Genomic DNA, 22,615 nt, shown 5'->3' with positions numbered 1-22,615 from the left:
TAAGGGTTAAAAATGATACAGTGAGGTGAACCGCAATATGGCGAGGGACTATTATTTTCAGTATCACGTGTTAATTATATATAATTACATGTATTCTTCTAGATCAGGGGTCAGCAACCCGCGGCTCTTTCATCTTTACACTATGGCTCTGAGTGGCTTGGGAAAATAAATTATAAATATTTAATTGAAGTATATTTCATTTGTGTTAATTCCTTTTTTTAACTTTTAGTCCTAAGTTGGAAGATTATTGTGATCTTGAAATATTAAATGAAAAGATATTTATTATTTTTCGCCGCTCAAAATAACGTCACACTCGCGGAAGCCGGTATACCCGCCAGCCGGTAAAAGTCACGATTTGCAGATGCTGTGCGCAGAAGTTCAGGAGCAGAAGTCCCATAAAACAGGTAAGATAAATATTTATGAAGATATTTTGCAAATATTTATTTTCTATTGTTTACTGACACAGTGATTTTTTCTGGATTTATTTTTAAAATTCAGGTCAAGGCTACGCTACACGCTCTGAAAGCCCAAAGCTCAAAATGGCTTCATTACATAAATGAAATTTAATTTTCTCTGTAATACTTTGTGAATTTTGCAAGCAACACACTACACACTTGTTTATACAAAGTGTAAAGGTAATAAAAAGCAATATATACAGTTGTACCATTATTTTAGACGTCAAAAAGCAATTGCGGCTCCTAGTGTTTTTTTTTCCGAGGAAACCGGGTCTAAATGGCTCTTTGGGTGTTACAGGTTGCCGACCCCTGGGCTAGATGTTATTTATATTTTTTGTCTTTATATCTCTAATCCAGAGATGCTGCTATCGTGTATTGTTGTGCTGTGCTTGCATTTTAAGATTGGTTGTGTCTGTTTTTGATTCCACTGAACCTGAGAGCCGCGATCTCTTAATTTCATTGCATTCTGTGCAATGACAATAAAAGTCTCGAATCTGTAATTCACTGATGACGTGATCTATTCTAATTTGGCGGCATTAATAACAAATCCATGCTACTGACGGCAGCCGAGCTCATCCGATTGGTCTCCGCAGTCGTCGTAATCGTCGCAGGCGTACTCCAGGGGGATGCATTGTCTGTTAGTGCATTTAAACTCGTCATTCGTGCACGGTCCGTGCGTGGGGCTTTGGCCTGAACGGGGTGAAAGAAAGAAACAGATAAATAAAAAATTCCCCCCTGCAATCACGTCTGATAAAAACAACATCTCGCTCTTACAGTTCTCCTGTCTCTCGTCGGAACCGTCGCCGCAGTCGTCAACCGCGTTGCACAGCTCGTGGCTGTAGATGCAACGGTTGTTGTCGCAGCGGAAGCGGAACGGAGTATCGCACTGCACGTCCACTGCGGATGAAAAGGCCCGTTGAAACGTCAAGCCGGTTCCATGACGAGAACCGATCCGCGAGCTGATGTGGCATTTATTTATTGCGATACGGGGGTAGATTTTGTTTCTTCCTTACGGCAGAGGTGAAGCTCTTCGTCCGAACCGTCCCCGCAGTCGTCGTCTCCGTCGCATTTCCAGTAGGGTTGGACACACAGGTGGTTTTTGCATTCAAACATGGCGGGAGAGCAGTAGGTGCCGTTTGGAAAACGGGGAGCTGCAAATCAGAACCGTTATGCGAGTTACACCCCGGGAAATAAATAGCGAATCGCACAATCAGACCCGACGGTATCGAGATAGGACTGAAAATACAACAGAAGTCTGGGATAAACAGCATCGTATGGAGAAACTCACGACACGCTATCTCATCGGAGTAGTCCAGACAGTCGGTGTGGCCGTCGCATTTGAAGCGTTCAGCGATACAGTGTCCACTGTTACACTGGAAGTATCCAGGATGGCAAGTTTGAAGTTCTGAAATATAGAAAAAAATAACAATTATTACGTCATGTGATAGCCTGTTACACTATGTATGTCTTTCTAGTCTGAATAATGAAAAAAAACAAAACAAACAAGGCCTGCTTTCCAATAAATAAACACCAAGAACCGAATCTTCACTATAATTTATCGGGTTGCAGTTTGCGACAGATTTCAGCTTGCAAATGTTATAAGAAATTTACCGAACAGTTTTGTTGATACTAAGCAATCATCTAATCCAAACAATAGTGGCAAAGTAATTTAAAAAATAGGTACATATTTAGTGTATTTATTTGATTTCAGATATTTCTCAAAGAGGAATCACTGTATTTTATGTATGACGAGTTAATTTATAATAGCCCTGAAATCCCGCGAGCCCATAAAGGAGAAGCCCTGCAGTTGTAGCAGAGTGAATAATCCTTTGAATCGGTGACAACTGGTGGTCCTGTCCGTCTGCGGTCCTAAAAAGCTTGAAGTTTTATTGCTTTTTTGTAAAGCGGTCCTCAGTTACTCCCAAGCATCCAGAGCCAGGGCCAAAACAAAGAGCCTCCACTTACCACAGTCCCTTTCATCTGAGTTGTCCTCACAGTCGTTGTCATGGTCACAGACCCAACGGCCGGGAATGCAGCGGAGATTATCGCAACGAAACTCGCTCTCCGTGCATGCGCGCGGAACTGAAGGAAAACAGGAAAAACAGATTTCAGGCTGCGAGATCAGACACATTTAAGATAATTCGTTTGATTTTCGGTTATTCAAAAACCACACGGGAAAAGCCTTTTACGCGTGTTCTCTTTTTTTATAGGCGGAATGGTACAAAAATGAAAAAAGTTATTGGAAACTGGATTTTTCATTTCCTTTTATTCTAATCACGCAACAACCAACAATCCACCGACATCGCCATAGCGATCACCGAGTTCCTCTGGCATCGGCAGCACCGCCGGGATTTAACCCGGGCCGGTGTTTCTCCCTTTGAGAAGCTGCATTATCCTTATTAACTGGCATGTTCTAAGACATGTTTAAATTCTCCGGGGCAAAGGGTGACCGACTCCCTCACTCCCTCGTTCTGACACGCCGGCCGAGGAGGGTCTGTTTCTCAAGCAGCTGATAAGACTACCTTGCTCGGCGCTCCGCTGTCAGCAGAAGTGTTGAGCCTGTAGTAAAACACTACTGTTGTCTAAGAAGATCACGGAACGACTATATTCAATCCGCAAATATCCGAAAGGCGGAGCTAAAATCCCCCAATTAAACATATTCAAAAGACAATTAATTTTTTTTTCCCGTGTTTTTTTTGTTTCCCGCCCACCCCTCGCACCCGCTCAAATTCTCGCCACGAGTTCAAAATGGCGGGAACTTTTAAAGGAAGTTTAAAAGCGCTCACCGCAGCTGGTCTCGTCGGAGTTGTCCCCGCAGTCGTCGCCGCCGTCGCACCTCCATCTCAGCGGGATGCAGCGGTGGTTGTCGCAGCGGAAGTCTCCACTGGCGTCACACGCTTTTTCCTCTGAGAGGATAAGGTCATAATAATGCATTTTATTTAAGCCGCCTTTCTCAACACTGAAGGATATCATACGGACTTAATATACATATATACAAAAGTGGCAAAAAACAAAAAATAATGTGAAAGAAGTGGCATCAGATGGAAAAGGCGATTTAAAAAGATGTAAGAGGTATCATTTTAAAATCTAAAGCCTGAATTTTTTTAAACATATCATAATTCCGAACTATAAGCCGCTATTTTTTCCACATGCTTTGAGACAATTCCACATGCTTTGATTCGATTCCACAGGAGGAAAAAAACAAAGATATCGATCAGCTGGAGTGGGATCGAAAATGGATGGATGGATGCACTTTTCCTTGTGTTATTTATTAATCTTTTCCATCAGCCGCGTTATAGGAACTTTTTGGAAAAAAAAAAAAAATTCCAGGACGAATTTGTGGATGTATATATTAAAATCTTTCTGTATAGATATCTCAATGAGGACACCTACAGCTTTTCGACAAGTGCGTCGTATATATATATATATATATATATATGTACACATACAGCTATTTGTTTATTTTTAGTTGATGCGGCTTATATTCCGGTGCACTCAATAGTCAGGAAATTGAAGTAATTTCTCACCAGGTTCACAGAACTTTAGAACCTCCCTTGATATAAAGTGACCTTTAAGAATTCGATGGGAAAAGTCAGATGATTTTCACGTCGATCCTTATTTTCTTTATTAACGCAAAGCAGGTCTACACCAACTGTTTTTACCGAGTCGAAAGGATCTATTTCCCCCATGCAGGGAAGTTTGAAGCAGTTTACTGCATAACTGGGCTAGAAAAGTAGTGGAGGGGCAATCGTCGCCACGGTAACAAGGCTGCGTCTTCCTGCTGAATTTAATTTTATAACAAGAGCTTAAAAAAATTAAACACTTGAGTGTTTGTTAATTTACATGCTTGCTTAGGGAAATTGCGCCACACAAGCCTGGTGGAAAACAGGACTACGCAGGTTATGTTTTGACCTAAAATCTAAAATGGGAGTGGTCATTTCTGAAATATTTTGGTAATATTATATTGGTAATTTTTCTGAAATAGTGTCAAAAAGCGATGTAAAGATGAAAAGAGTGTCTGCATGTTGGGGACACAACAGGTTAGTTCTGCAGTTTAGCTCTAAATGCTCAACTGGATAAATAGTTTGCAGGTTTGAAAATTTGTACAAAATCAGCTACGTCTAAAAACAGATTAATTTTGTTCTTCAGAATTGTTCTATATCATTTGTTGCAGCCGCGATATATTTTCCAGTGATGAGATATGCTGCATATCTAAATAATACTAACCACCAAAATGATACTTTCTTCATGTCTCTGACGGCCGCAAAGGTTTAAGACCCTTATTTTCATTTAGAAGCCACGACGGTGTTCGTACCTTGACCGCAACTCGAGACATAAAGATAAAAAAAACCGACAACTTCCGCGGTACGACCCGGCCCGCTATGTAACTCTTAAGCGTTTAAAGTGTTGATGTAAAAAGTCAGTTTGAAATGAGAGGAATCCTGTTTTTTTTTTTTTTTAATTAAACCGCAATAGTCACGGAGGGAGTAGACCGGCAAGCATGAGACAGATGGATGACCTCTTTCCATGCCAGTATGTCTGCAGAGAGATGTGAAGGGAGAGAAGAGGAGGAGAGCTGGTCTGAGCCGTCTCTACCACACAGTGCTGAGTGTCAAAGATAGTGCAGTGTTAGCTAGTCCTGCCCTCCTAGACCTCCACCTGGCCCATCTGCTACATTCTTACAGGAAGATTAGCACGGATCTCCCCTCCCGGCTGGGCATGGCACTAATGGAGTGAGGGCCTCTGATAAGAGACAGGAGAACCACGGTGAGTGTGTAGCCATAGTACAAAGCGGCTTGTGTGAACCCTGCCCCCACGCAAGGACAGAGCAACAACACACACACACACACACACATGCGCGAGACCCCCGTACCATCGAACAGTTCATAAATTTGCTTGAAGGAAGAAAGAAATGTCGGGGGAGGACAACATATGGGGGAGGCAGTGAAAAACCTCTTAATTAATACATCCACTACCTGGAACGCTGAAGCGGAGGCTGCGATTGCGCGTCCGAAATGACATAATAAATATACCGTATTTTCCGGACTATAAGTCGCGTTTATTTTTCATAGTTTGGTGAGGGGTGCGACTTATACTCTGGAGCGACTTATGTGTGAAATTTTTAACACATTATTACCGGTACCGGTATAGAATTTCACATGTTATTTTCACATTGAACCGCAAGAGGGCGCTATAGGCCTGTGATAATAATTTCAACATTAGCGAAGAACTTAACAAAAACGGCACCGAAAAGGAAATCGTATTCTGCTGATTACAAGCTGCAAGTAGTAAAATATGCAACCGAAAACAGCAATCGAGCTGCAGAGAGAAAGTTTGGAGTTAGCGAGAAGCTTGTAAGAGACTGGCGAAAAGCGGAGGTAACTCTAACTGAAATGAAGACAACAAAAAAAGCCAATCGCGGGCTAAAAGCTAGGTGGCCACAGCTAGAGGAACGAATGCGCCGTGCAACTTTCGTGGAAGTTATTTAATGGATTGAAAAAGGCATGGGCTTCGGTGACGACCGAAACCATTCTGGCAGGATTCAGAAAGGCTGGAATAGTTGGAACTGGAAGTGACGATGAGTCTGACGTAAGTGACGGAGAAGAGGAAGCGCCGCATCTTCTACCTCCGGAGTTAGCGGAGTTGATGAGAAGTGACACCGAGGATGAAGATTTCATGGGATTTTGGTTACCAGGTATTTGGAGTGACACGGATGGTTTTGGTAAACTTCTTATCATGTTGTTTATGCTATAGTCATCGGAATAACTGTTAGCATGTTATATTAACCCTCTCAGGCTCAAATTAAGTTGTAGTTGCAGGAAAAATCTGATATTTGGCTGTCGCAAATCTGCAACATCTGCCTGGAGAAGGTTAACATACCACGCACTTTCTCAGTTGTGTCATGTAATGTAAGCATATCGTTCAGCCTGTTGCTGCCTCTATTCTATTTTTATTTTAAATTGTTCGTCATTAAAATTTTAAATGACATGTCTGTTCTTGTTGTTGTATTTTATTTAAATAAATTCCCCCCCCAAAATGCGACTTATACTCCAGTGCGACTTATGTATGTTTTTTTTTGGTTCTTTATTATGCATTTTTGGCTGGTGCGACGTATAGTCCGAAAAATAAGGTAGTTTTATCGTTTTAAATGGTTCCAGTCGAGCTGAAACGTGAAAGGATTGGCGCTCACCGCAGTGCTCCTCGTCGCTGTTGTCTCTGCAGTCGTTTTGTCCGTTGCAGACAGACCAGAGCGGCACACACCGGTAGTTGGTCCTGCAAGCAAACTCCGTGTGGTTGTCGCATCGATAGGCCGGACCCACTTTGGAGAACAAAATAAATCATCAATCGGCGACTCTGACGCACGTCCAGACTTACAGGTATTTACAGAGGGTCATCGAAAATGTGCAGCGACGCACTTAAGGGCAAAGATCCAGATTTGATTTTTACTTACTGCACTCCTGGATCGGCTCATCGGAGTTGTCCCCGCAGTCGTCATCGAAATCGCATTTGAAACTCTGACGGATGCAGCGCCCGTTGCGGCATTTGAATTGTCCAGGACGGCAGGTCCTCGTGGAGCAATGGGTAGGATCCTCATCCGAGTGATCCAGACAATCTTGCTCACCGTCGCACTGCCACGTTTCGAGGATACACTGTTTATTCGCACACTGCCACTGGTATGCCCCACACTGGTGCGTGGCTGGAGGGAAGACGAGATGGCAAATATGTGCTATCGACCATGGCATTAAAAAAAAAAAAAAAAAATTCACAAAAGTGGAAACGATTATGAAAAAAAATGTAAAAAATACCACAAATGACGGCGTCTTCATCTGAGCCATCGGGGCAGTCCTGCCTGCTGTTGCAGAGGAAGAAAGAATTGGTGCAGTTTCCGTCGTTGCACTGGAACTGCCCGATCCTGCAGTAGCGAGGCGGGCAGGTGGCGGGTTCGTCCGAACCGTCCCTGCAGTCCCTCTGACCGTCGCATTTCCACCATAAAGGAATGCAACTACAGTGGAAATATATACAATCAAATTTTTACTTATGTTAGAGGAAATGTGTACATGACTTTCAAAAACTTTCAAAAATGTTCTTTTTATAGAATTTCTTTGTAGTCTTCCTTGCGTTTTGATTTTTTTTTAAATGAATTGTTATTTTTATAGCAATTTGGCATTTATTTTTTTACTTCATGTAAATTAATACAATATGCCGAGACATCAAGTATGATGCACAAAAACAGATTACATCACTTTATAGCCTTGACTTTGACACTTCATAGTTCACTTTATAGTTTTATTTGTGTTTCTTATTCTTCCCCCCCCCCCCCCCTTTTTTTTTTTTTTCTTTAATGATATACAATTTTCTGCATTATTTATTATTGTTATGCTTTCCTTGAAACTCTGGCACAATAATTTCCTTCGGGATAAATAAAGTTGTTCTTATTCTTATTCTTGTTCTTATTTTATATGAAAAAATATTACATACCAAATTGGCTAAACCACATGTGATATACTGTATGCCTCGCACTGTAAGTATTTGTAGTACGCTGTTAAGTGCAACCCCCCTCTTTTTTTTTTTTCTTACAAACACTTCTGATAGAATTAAGTTTAAGGAAAATGATTTCCTTGCCATTCTAAAATCCAGCCATACTTTAAGGCCCGTTAAAAAAAAAAACAAAAAAAAAAACGCATAATTTGGCTTGAGAAAGGTGTGTAAAAATAAATCTATATTCTTACAACAATATCACTTTCAACTTGGGTTTTACTTATTTTATTGCCTGTTTATATATTGTATAGTTATTTTATTGCCTATTTGTATATTCTATATATATTGTCTATTTGTACAGTTTTATATTTGTATTGTCTTCCCAGGACCACAGATGGAAATTAGCTATGAGCTACAATCTGGTACAAACATCTCTGCCTCTGTGCTCAATGTAATTGTACACTGTCCTGATAAACTTTTTAAACTATACTAAACTTAAGGCTGTTCTATTTTCTCTTCACTTGAGTGTCTTAAAACCAAAGATGCATAATTCAAGTAGTTTGGCAAATATTCTATCAATAAATGACAACATGTTTAAAAAATACAGTCAAATTCAATGACAAAGCATGCTGGGTGAAGAAAGCACGACAAACCGTTCGTTGTTAGCACATCTATACTGGGTGCTGGTGCACATGGGCATGCAACCTGTCCCGTGTCCTGTTTGGATCCTCAGGAAATGGTCGGGGCACTGACAAGTGTGTTCCTGCCCTCCGTGACTGATGAGGCACAGGTGAGAGCAGCCTCCATTGTTTACTGCACAGGGATTGTTTCCTGTCGGAGGAGGCGGCACAGAGGGGTCAAACAATATCAACTCACATCAGGACAAAAGACGGGACAGGTATCGTTCGCGAAAATCAACGTCAATTTTTGCAGAACTATTTCACATCCTGACAAAAAAAAAAAAGTCCCATGATAGAAATCGTTCGGTGGAAACGTTAGCGGCAGTGTTTCCTCTAAGCTGCGCAACTGTGCACTGCTGGCACACTCTCAGCGCACAAGAAAACCTATCCTGCGCTGCAAATGAATAAGCTATAAAACATTTTTTTTCTGTATCATTATGCTGTGTAACTCAGTAAGTGACAGCCGATCGTCCGATACGATGCAATTACGCTATGCAGCCGATCACGGCATTGCACGTCCACGCTATATAACGGGGGTGTTATATAGCATTATATATATAAAACTTTTGCAAAGAGGTCCATATTTGGTGAGTTGAAAATGTGTAAAGGCCGACCATTCAACCAGATATTCTTTGAACCATTAACATTAAATGACAAATCAACATTTTCATAACATTTTTCATTGGAATTGGCAGTCTTTTCATGTCTTAACATATATTTGAATATGTCTGTCATATTTTAATACCACATAAAATGAGGAAAAAGTCCATCTGGAATAAGATTAAACATATGGGTTCATTTGAAACATTACATTTTATTCACTATTAAATGCTCACTTTGAACTTCGAAATTCAAAACGTGTGAACAGGTAAATAACTCTAACAGTGAAGTACAAACCATTGAGTGCCATATGAATCCTTGTATTACTTCTTATCAAAAAGGGGAAATGCAGTGTTTTTCATTATTTCAGTTTTAAACTCAGATCAAAAATACGAAACAGAAAAATGGGAAATTAGATTTTATTATTGATTTTATGACAGAGGTTGTGGGCCGGTGGAAATTTGAACACGGGCCGCATTTGGCCCGCGGGCCGGACTTTGGACATGCCTGCTATATAACAAAAATAACAGTGTGGCGGAGTTAAGTGACGCTAATGCTAACCCCTTATCATGGCGGAGCGAGCGGGCAGTGAATGTGATACGTCCACTCACCAAACCAAAGTAAAAAAGAAATGCAGTCCCTTTAAATTGGAATGGCAAATAGAAGAACAAGCGCTGAAACTGGGTGAGTTTCAGTATGGGTGAGATTTTTTTTCTTTTTCGAGTGAGAAAGGTCTGCTCTGCAAAACATGCAGCAAAGCTAAAGTAGTCATTTGATTATTTTAATAATCCATGAAACTTCCTATGATCCCGGGTGTGATACTGGTGTGTGACCACAGCGTGCACATCTAATGTCGCTCACAGTGGCCCTCAGTGCGCTCAGGGAGGTTGTCTACATGCCCAGACGTATGAAAAATTAGAGGGAAGGCAAATTAGCGGAAAGCAAGATTGAGATGAAAACTCACCAAAGGGCTGCCTGTACGGATGGCAAGCATGAATGTCGAACGGTCTGTGTGTGGTGTTAACCAGGACCTGCCGACCAGAGCCGTCGTACTTATTGCCTTTTTCCACCGTGCGCGTGTTCCAGTCGGTCCAGTATATAGTGTCCTCGAACACAGTCAGGGCAAAGGGGTGAGGCAAAATTCCATCATACACCGTGTGTCTATGTTGTCCATCCAAGTCTGAAAACCTGAAACGTCCAACAAAACAAAAACGTTTGTAAGTCTCAGAGCTTTATTGTAGACACTCACTGTCACTCGTGCTACTTACTGAATGTAGTTCAGATGGGCATCGGACCAGTACAGCTTGTCATTGGTGTAGTCAATTGTTATCCCGTTGGGCCACTCAATCTTGCTGGTGATGATCGCTGTTTTATTGTTTCCGTCCATTCCAACACGACCTATGAAGGCTTTGTCGCCCCAGTCTGTCCAGTACACGTATCTAAAAAAAGGGGGGATAATTCCATACAAATTAAAAAAAATAAAATAAAAAATAAAAATAAATAAATAAATAATATACTGCTAAAAAAAATAAAGGGAACACATGAACGACACAATGTAACTCCAAGTCGATCACACCTGTTTGAAATCGAACTGTCCGCTTAGGAATCAACACTGATTCATTTCGACTTGTTTTTTTATTACATTACAACATTGGATCAGCCTGTAGTTTGTTTTTCCACTTTTGTTACGAGTGTGACTCCAAATCCAGACATCCATGAGTCAATAAATTTGATTTCCTTCAATAAATGGGGTGTGATTTTGTTGTCAGCACATTAAACTATGTAAAGAACATTAAATAGTAAACAGTTAACAGTATTTAATAAGAACATATCATTCATTCAGATCGAGGATGTACAATTTTGGTGTTCCCTTTATTTTTTTTCAGTAGTGTATAAAGTATACACTCTAATAAATGTCAAACTAATAAACTATCTATTTTAGTTAATTTTAGATCATTACAATCATCTTCTAGAAATTTGACCAGGAATATTTAACTATTGTTATTTCTATGTTGGGATAAAGCTACTTCAATATTTGCAAGCATTTAAACAGCTTTTCAGAAATGTTATTCATCATACAAATATCTTTGCATTCAATAAACTTATTTTTTATGATAATGTAAATAAATCATTTTGGAATAAAAAGCTCAATTGCAAGTCAATAAAATCGCTAATGCACATTCAAAAAATTCAGTTTTAATTCATGGACTGATCCCATATCTTTCAAATATAAATATCTCCCTTTCTGTTTCATGGTTCACTATCATTTATAATGATAATTTGAATTGAAGTGCTTGAATTTAAATCATAAATTCGACGACGCTTCATGGTTCTTACCCATACTTGGGGTGTAAAACGATGCCCCTGGGGTTCTCGAAGCAGTACTTGTTATCGACGTCGACACAGTGTTCCGCCAGCTTCCTCACAAATCGTCCGTCCAGTTCAGAAACCCTGAGAATATCAACGTGGTTGTCCACCCAGTAGAGTTTTCTGGCTATCCAGTCGACCGCAAGCCCTTCTCCGTAGTGAACTTGACTGACTACCACCTCTCTGTTAGTGCCGTTGAAGAACATCCTCTCAATCACTCCGCGATTCACGTCAATCCAATACAAACGTTTCTCAACGCGGTCAAAGTCCATGGCGACCACACTGGTCAGCCCCTGCAGAATCAGAGAGTACGCCTCCCCATCTGTCGACAGGTTCCGAAGGTAGTAGCGGTTGCTGAAGATGAGATAAGGCGAGATGTTGCTGTTGTGGCGGCAGCTGCGTCCATCCGGCTCTCGCAGGAATCCCGGGGCGCACTTGCAAATATGGGAGCCCACGGTGTTCTCACACACCTGGCTGCAAACCCCCGGCGTCTCCGCGCACTCGTCGATGTCGTCGCAGCTTTTCCCGTCGGACATGAGGCGGTAGCCCGGGCGACAGGCGCAGGTGAAGCCGGTGGGCGTGTCGGTGCAATTGTGGTCGCACAGGTGGACGGACGCGTCCAAGCATTCGTTGATTCCTTAAGTCAGAGAAGCGAAATGAACAAAACATGAGTTTTAGTTCCACACCTAAATGGTTAAATGATAAATATCTCACTTTAGCCTGATTCATTTTGGACTTTTCCATGCCACAATTGTACAGCCGCTTTTAGCGAAGAGCCAAGAATTATTCTAATCAAACACTCGAGGTGACATAATAGTATCACACCTCACAAAAGAATTCGGTCATAAATCAACTTGATTAGAATCGGAAATAGAAAAACTTTATTTGTCCCCGAGGGGCAATTGGGGGGAACATTGGGTAGCAGCATCAAAGTTGTGAACATGTGAAGATCAAGAATAAAATTAAAAAAAATAATCAAAGAGAAAAAAAAAGAGAATAATATATATGTATATATATATATATATATATTTATATAAATAACTTTACTATTATGATTGCAATCCGTGATAAACAAAAATCTGCACAGTAGCGAACGTATTTCATATTTTATTATTTATATGTATTTTAAAACTTTAAAATCCCCCCCACACACTTATTAATCTTTCCCATACTAAATCCTTCCTATTCTCTTAAACAAGTAGCGATTGCGCGTTGACATGAAATGGATATGGCAAGATGCTGGATGCATGTTATGTGCAGAAGATGCAGAAAATGATGCTACGGTAGTGAAGTGATCCAAGGCTGCAGAAAACCAATCTCTATGTAGTTGGCACCCTGGAAAATGCCTATTTAATAAAAAAATAATTGAAATAATAACTATATATATATATATATATATATATTTTAATTATATAACTAATGACCAAAATATAGTCTATTGCAAAAACCTGCAGTATAGCGAAAAATAAAAAAATTCTGATTTTTTTTTTTTTTTTTGTGATTCCACAGATTTTTGCAATTTTAAATCCCTAATTAAGAATTTAAAAGGCTGAACCGCGATAAGGCAAAGGACTACTGTTCAATATTTTTTGGCAACTACGTTTTTTTTTTCGATTTGTCCCCAAGAGGGAGCGTGAACCACTTTAACGATACAATTCTTGAAGCATTGTGAACATTTCCCGCGACGCTTACCGCATCTGTTCTCGTCGCTGTTGTCGGAGCAGTCATCGTTCCTGTTGCACACCTGACTCAGCGGGATGCAACGTCCATTGTCGCATTTAAACTGTAACGGGGGGCAAGTGGGCGCCGACGTGTGACACGAGTCTTCGTCCGACTCGTCGCCGCAGTCGTTGTTCCCGTCGCAAACGTAATCCCGCGGCACGCAGCGGGCGTTCTGACAGGTGAACTGATGCTGCTGGCACGGCTGGTACGTACAGCCCCTTTCGTCGCTGCTGTCGCCGCAGTCGTCATGCAAATCGCACCTGATTTCAAAGAACAGGGAACAAAAAAAAAAAAAAACATACTTAGCCGGTAACTGTTACCGAAGAGCACCGTTACTGTACTGCTCAAAAAAATAAAGAGAACACTTGAACAACACAATGTAACTCCAAGTCAATCACACTTGTGTGAAATCATAGTGTCCACTCAGGAAGCAACACAGATTCATTTTGACTTGTTTTAAGGACATTACATCAAAGTTGGATCAGCCTGGAGTTTGTTTTTACACTTTAATTTTGAGTGTGATTCCTAATCCAGACCTCCATGGGTTGATACAATTGATTTCCATTGATCATTTTTGTGTGATTTTGTTGTCAGCACATTCAACTGTGTAAAGAGCAAAGTATTTCATAAAAATATTTCATTCATTTAGATCTAGGATGTGTTTTTTAAGTGTTCCCTTTATTTTTTTTTGAGCAGTGTATATTCCACTGGGGCGTCTCTCTTACTTGAAGGAGCTGAGAATGCAAAGGCCATTTTCACAGCTAAACTCATTGATGCCGCAGCTCCTACGTGTGCAGTTTTGATGTTCGTCCAACGCATCGGCACAGTCGGCATCTCCGTCACAAATCCAGTCTTGAGGAATACATCTCCGCTGAGGTGGCCGGTTGTTTACGCAGGTGAACTCTGCACTCGAGCACGTGCGATTGGCTAGATAAAACAATATCGAGAGGTGGATGGACAAGAAGTTCAATTACGATGATGATGGTCCGTTGTCATCCCGCTTATTTTGCCCCCCAAGACATTCCAAGCTGTATTTCCAAAGCATCCGGCCAAAACTTGAAATTCTTTATCTATCTGATGTGATTGATCCACATTGTTTAACGCGAGCCTCCAGCAGGGTTGCACGCAGTGCTGAAGATTTTAGCTTCAGGCATCTTATTGTTGGAGCACACATTGGTGAGGCTTGATCCACCCTGAGCCAGGAAGCCAAAGAAAGGAGACATGCACAAAGTAACGAGTGATGCAAGAGAAATCAGGAATGTCAACTCCTTGGACTGGAGATCTTCTACAGAAGGCTAAGATGCTGGGCACCGTCTACCGGTGTCTCCGCACATAACACTCCCAAGCGGTGCGCTTGAGGAATAATGACTGAGTAAAAGGGGGAGGAGAAATCAGGAATATAATAATAAGGATAAAGAGAGAGAGAGAGTCAGAGTCACTGAAAATCTGCATACGGCAATTGTGTCTTTGGTCTTCATCGCTCATGTCACCGCAGTCGTTGTCGCCGTCACAGATCCAGGATGACGTAATGCACCTGCCATCATCGCAGCGAAACTGCTCTGTGTTGCAGGTTTTGATCACGGTGGCTGAGGACAGATGTAAAAAAAAAAAAACTAAAAATCAGACTGCAGATGATACCAGATGGCAATTCACTAAATTTGACTTAACAATCGTGAAGAAATTTGAATTTGTTTAATTGCGAACTTTTAGAATGGGTGTTGTTTTTTTTTAAATGTCACAAATGCGATGTATTTCATCGGCAAAGCACAACACGACACAGCCAACACTTTCAAAATAGTCATGGTAACTCCACATTCCCATGCATGGTGAGCTATCTAAACAAAAGCCAAAGCGAGGCTCTGTAACCCCTGGTGGACAAAAGTGGAGGGGGAGGTGCTGTTTGTCAGAGGACACTGAGGGGCGGCAACGCAGCGGAATGCAACACACAATGGGAGGCCTGGCCGACCGCATAGTCAACAAAGAAATACACCACTGACTGACACTCTCCGCTCCATCACTCACACCCGCACTCACTTGCAGAGGGACGGAAAGAAACGGCGCACAAAAAAAGCGAGCGGCTAATTAGTCGGGGATGCCGGGACACGAAGAGCAAGCAGACTTTTTTTTTATTTGGAAGGGGGTTGGTCTTCAACACTCACTCCTGCAGGTGGGGGGTTCGTCGGATTCATCGACACAGTCGGCCCCTCCGTCGCAGTACCAGTTCAAGGGGATGCAGCGGCCGTTGGAGCAACGGAATTCACGCTGAGAACACGTGGAGGAAGCTATGTGGAAAATGCAGGAGATGACATCAGCGGAGGGGTTTTGTGAACCCCCTGATGAGGGGGAGAGGCTAACACTAATCTACTCTTAAGTAATGGCTTTTCAAATGTTTGGTAGATTAGAAGATTGTCTTCCCTGGATTAAGGAGACAAAGAATTCCTCGTTTGCAACCAAAATAAATATCCAGGGCAGCCGCGGGGGCTTGAGTTTTCATTTCAAATTTCAAATTCAAACTTAATTTGGTCCGTTTCACATAACCCCTCATCGGAAATTGTATTAAATCACTCATTTCTCAATAGAGGGTTTTCTTGGACATTCAATGTCTATTTATTGATAATGATCTTACATTGCAGCATTACTGATGCACATGAAAGATATGTCATATCACTCAAAACTGAATTTTCTTCTCATAACAAAGTAAAATTTCCAGTGTACGTTACATTGATGACCAGGAGTATGATCTGGAACACTGTCTGAAACTGTTTTTGCATGATGCTATAAGCGTTAATATACAATGACTATTGTAATCATACTGATGGCTCACTTTTGAATCTCCCAGTGACTGTAAAAGTGAGTCAGCATGCACCATTACATACGTTAACAGTCACCTTCAACTTTTCCGCTAGAATTAAATGCAGGCTAACACTCTTGTATCGAAATGCCACTATGCAACGCAACCTTTCAATAAAATTGGTTCTGTACTCACTGCAGTGTGTGGGGCTTTCATCGCTCATATCTCCGCAGTCATTGTCTCCATCACACAGATACGATCGTGGTATGCAAATATTTGTTGACTGACACTTCGTCTGTTCAGGCTGGCAGGTTCTCTCAGCTAAAACCATCACGAAGAAGAACGGCCGGTAATTAGTATAAGGCAAGTAATGATTTGTGCTCGTTGATTTTTTTTTTACGTTTCAATCTTGGGATACCCACGGCAGTTCTGCTCGTCCGAGGTGACATTGTCATAGCAGTTGTTGATTCCGTTGCAGACGTATTCCTTGGCAATGCAGCGGCCATTGTTGCAGGTAAACTCCGTGTTTGGGTCGCATGGTCCAAACAGACAACCTTCCTCGTCGCTGTTGTCTCCGCAATCGTTGAAGTGGTCACAGCGGTAGCGGTAGGGTTTGCATCGGCCGTTTCCGCAAGTAAACCACGTCGGCTCGCAAGTGTGGAAGGCTGCCGAGCAGAATCAAGGACATGTCGGACCTCTGGATCTAAATCGGTGTTTATGTACGAATGCATTGGAAGCTCATTTTACCTGACAAGGCTATAAAGGATGAAAGGAGCTGGGGAACTGCATGCAAAGATAGGCACATTGATTATCGGGTTAGTGGCAATTGAAATGCATTGCTTTCAGGAGCTTGTTAATGGATATCTCATCATAATGAGCAAGCATACACACCTACATAGTCGAAATCAACCTTGGATCCTAAGAAGGAGATTTTTTTTTTTTTTTTTTTTACAGTGAAAGATAGAGATTGTTAGTCGGTTTAGAAAAAAAGACAGAAATTTTTCATTTCACAGAAGGGTTGATTTTTGATTGACACGCTCAAGAGGGAAGAGGTCTCTTTGATGGACTTTGCCATAAATTCAAAGCAAGAAAGAAAACTAGAAAGAATTCTAATAAAGGATATAAAGGATATAAATGATTCAAATTCCTTGTATTTAAGGACACCCTACCACAGACTCTCTCCAACTCATCACTGCCATCTCCACAGTCGTCGTCATTATCGCATTTCCAAAGGGCACGGATGCAGTTACCATTAAGACAGGTAAACTGTTCTGGTTTACAACGAGTGCCATTATCAGGAATGCAGTGCTTATTGTCAGCTAGATACCACTGGCCCTCTGACGGACAGCGACACTCAGCTCCATTGGGTCCTGACGACACAAAATCAGACCGGACAAGATAGGCGGTTAGAAGGGTTTTTTTTTTTTCTCCCCGAAACACTGCTGCACATTGACGGTTTAACAAACAAAGCTTCCATGACTAACTCCCAACCTGATGTACAAATGTGACTGCAGCCTCCATTGAACTGCTGGCATGGACTTTCACACTGCTGCTGCTTCTTGCTTGCCAAAACATGGATATCCATTGGCCGAGATGGACGATTGTCGATCATAACCTTCAGATCCGAGCCATCGTATTTGTTGGCCCGGTAAATGCTGGATGTGCTCAAGTCAGTCCAGTAAATAAACTCCCCAAACATGGTCACGGCAAACGGGTAGATGGACGTCATGATTATCACTTCTCGATCGGATCCCGTGAGAGAGGATCGCTCTATCCTTTGTCTGATGGCGGAGGAAGATAATGACAATAGCGTTACTTCCAGTGTATGGCATAATCAAATACTTCTTTTTGACGTGACTTTACAAATCTTACAAGCTGGCATCTGCCCAATACAGTCTTTCTTCTTCATAATCCAACGTAAGTCCATTGGGCCACACCAAACTGGTGTTGACGATCTCCAATCTGAAGTTCCCACCTAAAGTAGCACGTTCAATCTTTGCATGGGTTCCCCAGTCAGTCCAATACATGTATCTGTGTGAAAGGAAGGATCACTTTTCCGTGCAAAGATAACTCAGCTGTTGTGGTCATGTGTCTTACCCCCTACAGGGATCCAACGTGATGGCCCTTGGTTTGGACACATGGGCAACGATGTTCCTCTGTGATCCATCTACGGACATGGAGCTGATGGTCTGGTTATCATAATCGCTGTAGTAAATTCTTTTGTTAATCCAGTCATACGCAATGCCATGAAGAGACCCCAGATCTGTCACGACACAATGAACACGTCTACGTCAGCAACTTCACTGGTATGAATGCCGAAAACTCCGGCGTGAACAAATCAGACGCTGTTTTAGAACTTGCCTGTAGCCACCACCACCGGCGCTGAAGAGGGAGAGGAAAGGCTGATGTAGCTGATTTTGCTTTTTGCGTTCTGTGAGCTTTGGGTGAAGTAGATCCTATTGTCTGCGAGGTCAAAATCCAACGCGACTGAGGTAGGTGGGACATTTACGATGGGGAAGGGAACCCCGTGATCCTCAGGATCTAAGCGCAAGCTACCCACTGTGTTCTCGGTGGTGTAAATTAGATAATCGTCCTGAGACATCAGACAGCTTCCATTTTCTGGGACAAGGTCTCCAAAGGCACAGCTACATCGCTTGTTCTGGATGCCAGAACTGTTGCCTGGCAGGGCAAAGCAAAAATGGGCACAGCCTCCGTTGGCCTCAACACATGGATTGTAGTTAAGATCTTGGGCACCGGTGGGTTGTGTCTGCTGGTCAAAGATGGTAACATCTCTGAGCCGGGACAGACTGTCTCTGATGACAGCTGGTTGCTCTGTGCTGCCAGGTTCCTTGCTTGCTTGGAACACCTTCCTGAGGTTCCTGTCGACCCAAATAATGCTGTCCTCGAATACCGTGATCCCGTAAGGAGAGGGGTAGCGGCTGCCGTACCTGATGATCTCGGTCTCCCCTCCTTGAGGGCTGACCCGAGCAATCATATCAAGCGAGTCGTCTACCCAGTAGACATACCCGGTTTCCCTGTCCAGAGCCAAACCTCGAGGAGTGATGATCCCCGCCGACACTAAAACTGTGCGGTTCGTTCCGTCCAAAAGTGCTCTCTCAATTTTGGGGTTCTGACCGTAGTCCGCCCAAAACAAATATCTGTCCCTGGGGTTTACCACGATGTGACGCGGCATGTCCACCTTGGTCTTCAGCAGCACTCGGCGGAAGGTTGTGTTTAGGCGAACCACTTCCACATATGTCTCGGTGAAAAAGGCATTGGTGAAATAAAGGTTCCCTGCGGACACAAGACACGGAAACATCAAATGCAGGTCGCAGCTGATGCAGAAATCCAACCTGCAAGGCGAGAGGTTTACCAAAACAACGCATTTTGCCAGCTTAAGTTTAGCACTCAAGTATGAGTGCCACGCAAATCAATTTCATGTTTGATTTTCATGAAAATCTGAAAAATCTACTTTCCTGTCACTTGGTTGGGACTCGCTTTCTTTGCTCTATGAGTTTAGCGCTGTGACTGTGTCACAAACCAAATGTGTTTATTTTGGGCACTGTGGTTTTTTTTTTCCCCTTTATATTCATTCACTGAATATCCTTCACACAGAGTTGCAGGGGGGTGCTGGAGCTAATCCCAGCTGACTTTGGGGCGAACGGCGGGGGTTTACACCCTCAACTGGTCGCCAGTTGATCCCAGGACCATATTTAAAGACAAACAACCAGCCAGTCTCTCAGTGCAACATGCAAACTCCACAAAGAAATGCAGCAAGTTGGAAATGAACCAGGAAACCTCATGCTGCGATGTGGCAGTGCTAACAACTGACAGTGTAATTGTCTATATAATTTGGGCACGGTATACATTTTTTTTGATTGAATACAGATTAACTTCTATGATAAATGACTATGATCCTCTAAAAAAAATGTTTATGTTTGCTTAAATCCACATTGCTTGAGTTCAGTAGTTAAACACAACATACATCATGACAGCATACCTGCAGCCCAGTCCACAGCAATGCCTCGTATGCCATTTTGTCCTATTCCAGATGTTACTATGCTACGTAATCCTGAGCCATCTGGCTTGATCCGTCTGACCCCGTTATGAGCCCCTTCAAAGGGGTTGAAGTCGCACCAGTAGATGAAACCAGAAGCCATGTGCACATCGATGTGTAAAGCATTACGGCCTGGAAGAGCATAACACAATTATGGGACATATGTTTTTTTTTTTGTTGTCGTTGTTTTTTTCCCCCACCGGTTAATGTAATACGCAGCAAGAGTCACATACCTGAACCAGCCACGGGTACCATGGCATCAGAGTGATCTGCCTCTTGAAGACTGAGGCCTCTGATAGTGGAAAGAGTTGAAATGACAACAAAGGACTTGTATGGAATGCAGGTCTTGTTGTCAACATGAAGTTTAAATCCCGTGGCACACGAGCAACTGAAAAGACCCTGCGGCCGAGGCAGGCAGAGCTGCTCACATACATTCATATTGTGTGTGCAGCCATTGGAGGTACCTGCAGAGGCTTGTGAAATACAAACAAATATACATATATAAGTATAACAAACTGGTATAAGCCAAACATGTAATGATGAGGTCTTTCTGCATTACTTACTGTCTCGATAATGGATTTTTAGTGTTCTGAGTCCCAAAATGTTGTTTCGCATCACAACCTTGTTGGCCCCCGTGTGCTTGTCCACGCGCTCTATGACCTCGAAGTCATCGTCAGTGAAGTAGAGGAAGTTCTGATAGACAGTGATGCCCCAGGGGTGAGACAGACCCGACACGATGGCGATGCGGCCACTCCCGTCCGTTTCCCCGCACTCGATCTATGGACATTCGGGGTCGGACAGCTTGTCAAACACGTTGTTTACGTTTTGAAATGCAAAAAAAAAAGTCCCAGTGTGTGAATATATTTGCAGGTACTTAACAGAAAGGAGTAACGATCAATATTGAAAGATAACATTGAAGACAAACCATGCCGGTACTTGTGACCACCCAGTAGAGCTTGTTCTCTCGAATGTCCAAAGTTAGGAACTCTATATGCTCGAGATGGCCGGTGAACAGGCTGACGGAGTTTAAACCATCCATGTCTGCAGATGCAACCTTGGCAGGGATGCTACTCTCTGTTCCTTGGTCTGTCCAGTACAGTTTGCTTAACAGAGACAGCAAGTTCATTTCTTTACTTTTATATCGTATTAATAAGTGCAGACGAGGATGAGATGGCTAATACGCTAAGTAGCTATGGGACCAAGTGGCTGTGCCTTGCGGTGTAAATAGAACTTACCCGCGTGCTGGGTCCACTACGATGCCAACGGGATTTCCAGCACCGGTCGGAGAACCGTCATTTGTGATTAGCTTTTTGTGGTACTGTACCTCCCCCTTCAACTTCAAAACCTGTCCAAGAACATCAACGTTAATCTTGAGTATCTTTGTTGTTGTTGCACAGCCCTTGTGTTAATTTCACTATTTACCAATTACAGTGCAGCTGCAGCACAAAACTATTTTGCTAAGATACCAGAGTCAGTACTAAATAGCAGAAAGAGCAGCAACAAAGGGTATTGTTTTTCTTACTTCAATAGAATGTGTCATTGGATTGGTGTAGTAGAGATTCCCTGTAAGCCAGTCTAAAGCCAGACCATGAGGACTGCCCAGGATGGCTGCAGGGGCAAACGCTGTCTTGTTCGTACCGTCGAGGTTCACTTTGTGAATTTCACCCTGGAAAACATGTGACAACATTTTGTTACATTTTTGCCTCGTACTTTTAACTATCCCTATATTATACATACCGTAATTTCCGGACTCTAAGCCGCTACTTTATCTGACGCTTTGAACACTGAACACCGACATTGAAGAAGACCACTTTAATGGTTTTAGTGTGAAGGAGGAAGACCGAGATAGTGATTAGATAGGACGAAGCAGGAATAGAAATGGATGGATGGATTGATGGGCTTTTCCTTGTGTTATTTACTATTAATCTTTCCCATTAGCCGTGTTGTATTTGTGAATGTTACCGGTATGTATTTAATTCAAAGTAAAAAATAAAAAGTTTCTGTGTAGCATCTTTCTGTGTAAATATCTAATTTTACAACATGGACACCTGCGGCTTATAGATAAGTGCGGCCTATACACATTTACTGATTTGCTCATTTTTCTCCGGTGCGGCTTATATTCAGGTGCGCTCAATAGTCCAGAAATTACAGTGCGTACAATCGGGTTGGAACTGGAGGTCTGAAATTGAAAGAGGAAATAGTGTTTGCTTGCTTTCTGGACAGTAACTCACAGGGAACTCCACCCAGTAGATGGTGCCGTCAGTATCATCAAAATCAACGTCAAATACATTTTGAAAACCAGCAATAGGGACCATGGCATCATTACTCATGTCTTCCGGGTCCAGCGAAATACCGTAGATCATCGTATTTTTCACAACCACCAGGAAAGGATCCTGAACTGAAAAAAAGACACGGCAAAAAATACAAGATCAATAAGGCAAAACACAGGAATAATATAAAAAGC

The 22,615-nt window shown here is 42.3% G+C and overlaps 1 protein-coding gene across 1 annotated transcript in view; it reads right to left on the bottom strand.

Moving 5' to 3' along the window:
- lrp2a (low density lipoprotein receptor-related protein 2a) overlaps window positions 1-22,615 on the bottom strand; it is a 48,385-nt gene that overhangs the window by 9,331 nt on the left and 16,439 nt on the right. The window contains exons 30-62 of the mRNA XM_086144574.1: window positions 22,383-22,549; window positions 21,674-21,817; window positions 21,387-21,496; window positions 21,077-21,254; window positions 20,715-20,928; window positions 20,385-20,624; window positions 20,095-20,283; window positions 18,456-19,388; window positions 18,192-18,357; window positions 17,967-18,125; window positions 17,586-17,875; window positions 17,264-17,464; window positions 16,986-17,012; window positions 16,842-16,877; window positions 16,517-16,759; window positions 16,290-16,415; window positions 15,463-15,585; window positions 14,758-14,889; window positions 14,029-14,230; window positions 13,274-13,563; window positions 11,552-12,218; window positions 10,483-10,653; window positions 10,179-10,402; window positions 8,588-8,765; window positions 7,262-7,458; window positions 6,907-7,152; window positions 6,646-6,774; window positions 3,242-3,361; window positions 2,421-2,537; window positions 1,744-1,860; window positions 1,469-1,606; window positions 1,230-1,352; window positions 1,017-1,145 (exon numbers count right to left, since the gene is read on the bottom strand). Coding sequence (XP_086000700.1) covers window positions 1,017-1,145; window positions 1,230-1,352; window positions 1,469-1,606; window positions 1,744-1,860; window positions 2,421-2,537; window positions 3,242-3,361; window positions 6,646-6,774; window positions 6,907-7,152; window positions 7,262-7,458; window positions 8,588-8,765; window positions 10,179-10,402; window positions 10,483-10,653; window positions 11,552-12,218; window positions 13,274-13,563; window positions 14,029-14,230; window positions 14,758-14,889; window positions 15,463-15,585; window positions 16,290-16,415; window positions 16,517-16,759; window positions 16,842-16,877; window positions 16,986-17,012; window positions 17,264-17,464; window positions 17,586-17,875; window positions 17,967-18,125; window positions 18,192-18,357; window positions 18,456-19,388; window positions 20,095-20,283; window positions 20,385-20,624; window positions 20,715-20,928; window positions 21,077-21,254; window positions 21,387-21,496; window positions 21,674-21,817; window positions 22,383-22,549 — 6,726 coding nt within the window. The remainder of the gene's footprint in view (window positions 1-1,016; window positions 1,146-1,229; window positions 1,353-1,468; window positions 1,607-1,743; window positions 1,861-2,420; window positions 2,538-3,241; window positions 3,362-6,645; window positions 6,775-6,906; window positions 7,153-7,261; window positions 7,459-8,587; window positions 8,766-10,178; window positions 10,403-10,482; window positions 10,654-11,551; window positions 12,219-13,273; window positions 13,564-14,028; window positions 14,231-14,757; window positions 14,890-15,462; window positions 15,586-16,289; window positions 16,416-16,516; window positions 16,760-16,841; window positions 16,878-16,985; window positions 17,013-17,263; window positions 17,465-17,585; window positions 17,876-17,966; window positions 18,126-18,191; window positions 18,358-18,455; window positions 19,389-20,094; window positions 20,284-20,384; window positions 20,625-20,714; window positions 20,929-21,076; window positions 21,255-21,386; window positions 21,497-21,673; window positions 21,818-22,382; window positions 22,550-22,615) is intronic.

This window comes from Fistularia commersonii, chromosome 4 (assembly GCF_037954325.1).
Source record: "Fistularia commersonii isolate RoL2024-O1a breed Wild chromosome 4, RoL_Fcom_v1.0, whole genome shotgun sequence".
Taxonomy (NCBI): domain Eukaryota; kingdom Metazoa; phylum Chordata; class Actinopteri; order Syngnathiformes; family Fistulariidae; genus Fistularia; species Fistularia commersonii.
The sequence above is the reverse complement of the archived record's forward strand: the minus strand, read 5'-3'. Positions and strand labels throughout refer to the sequence as shown.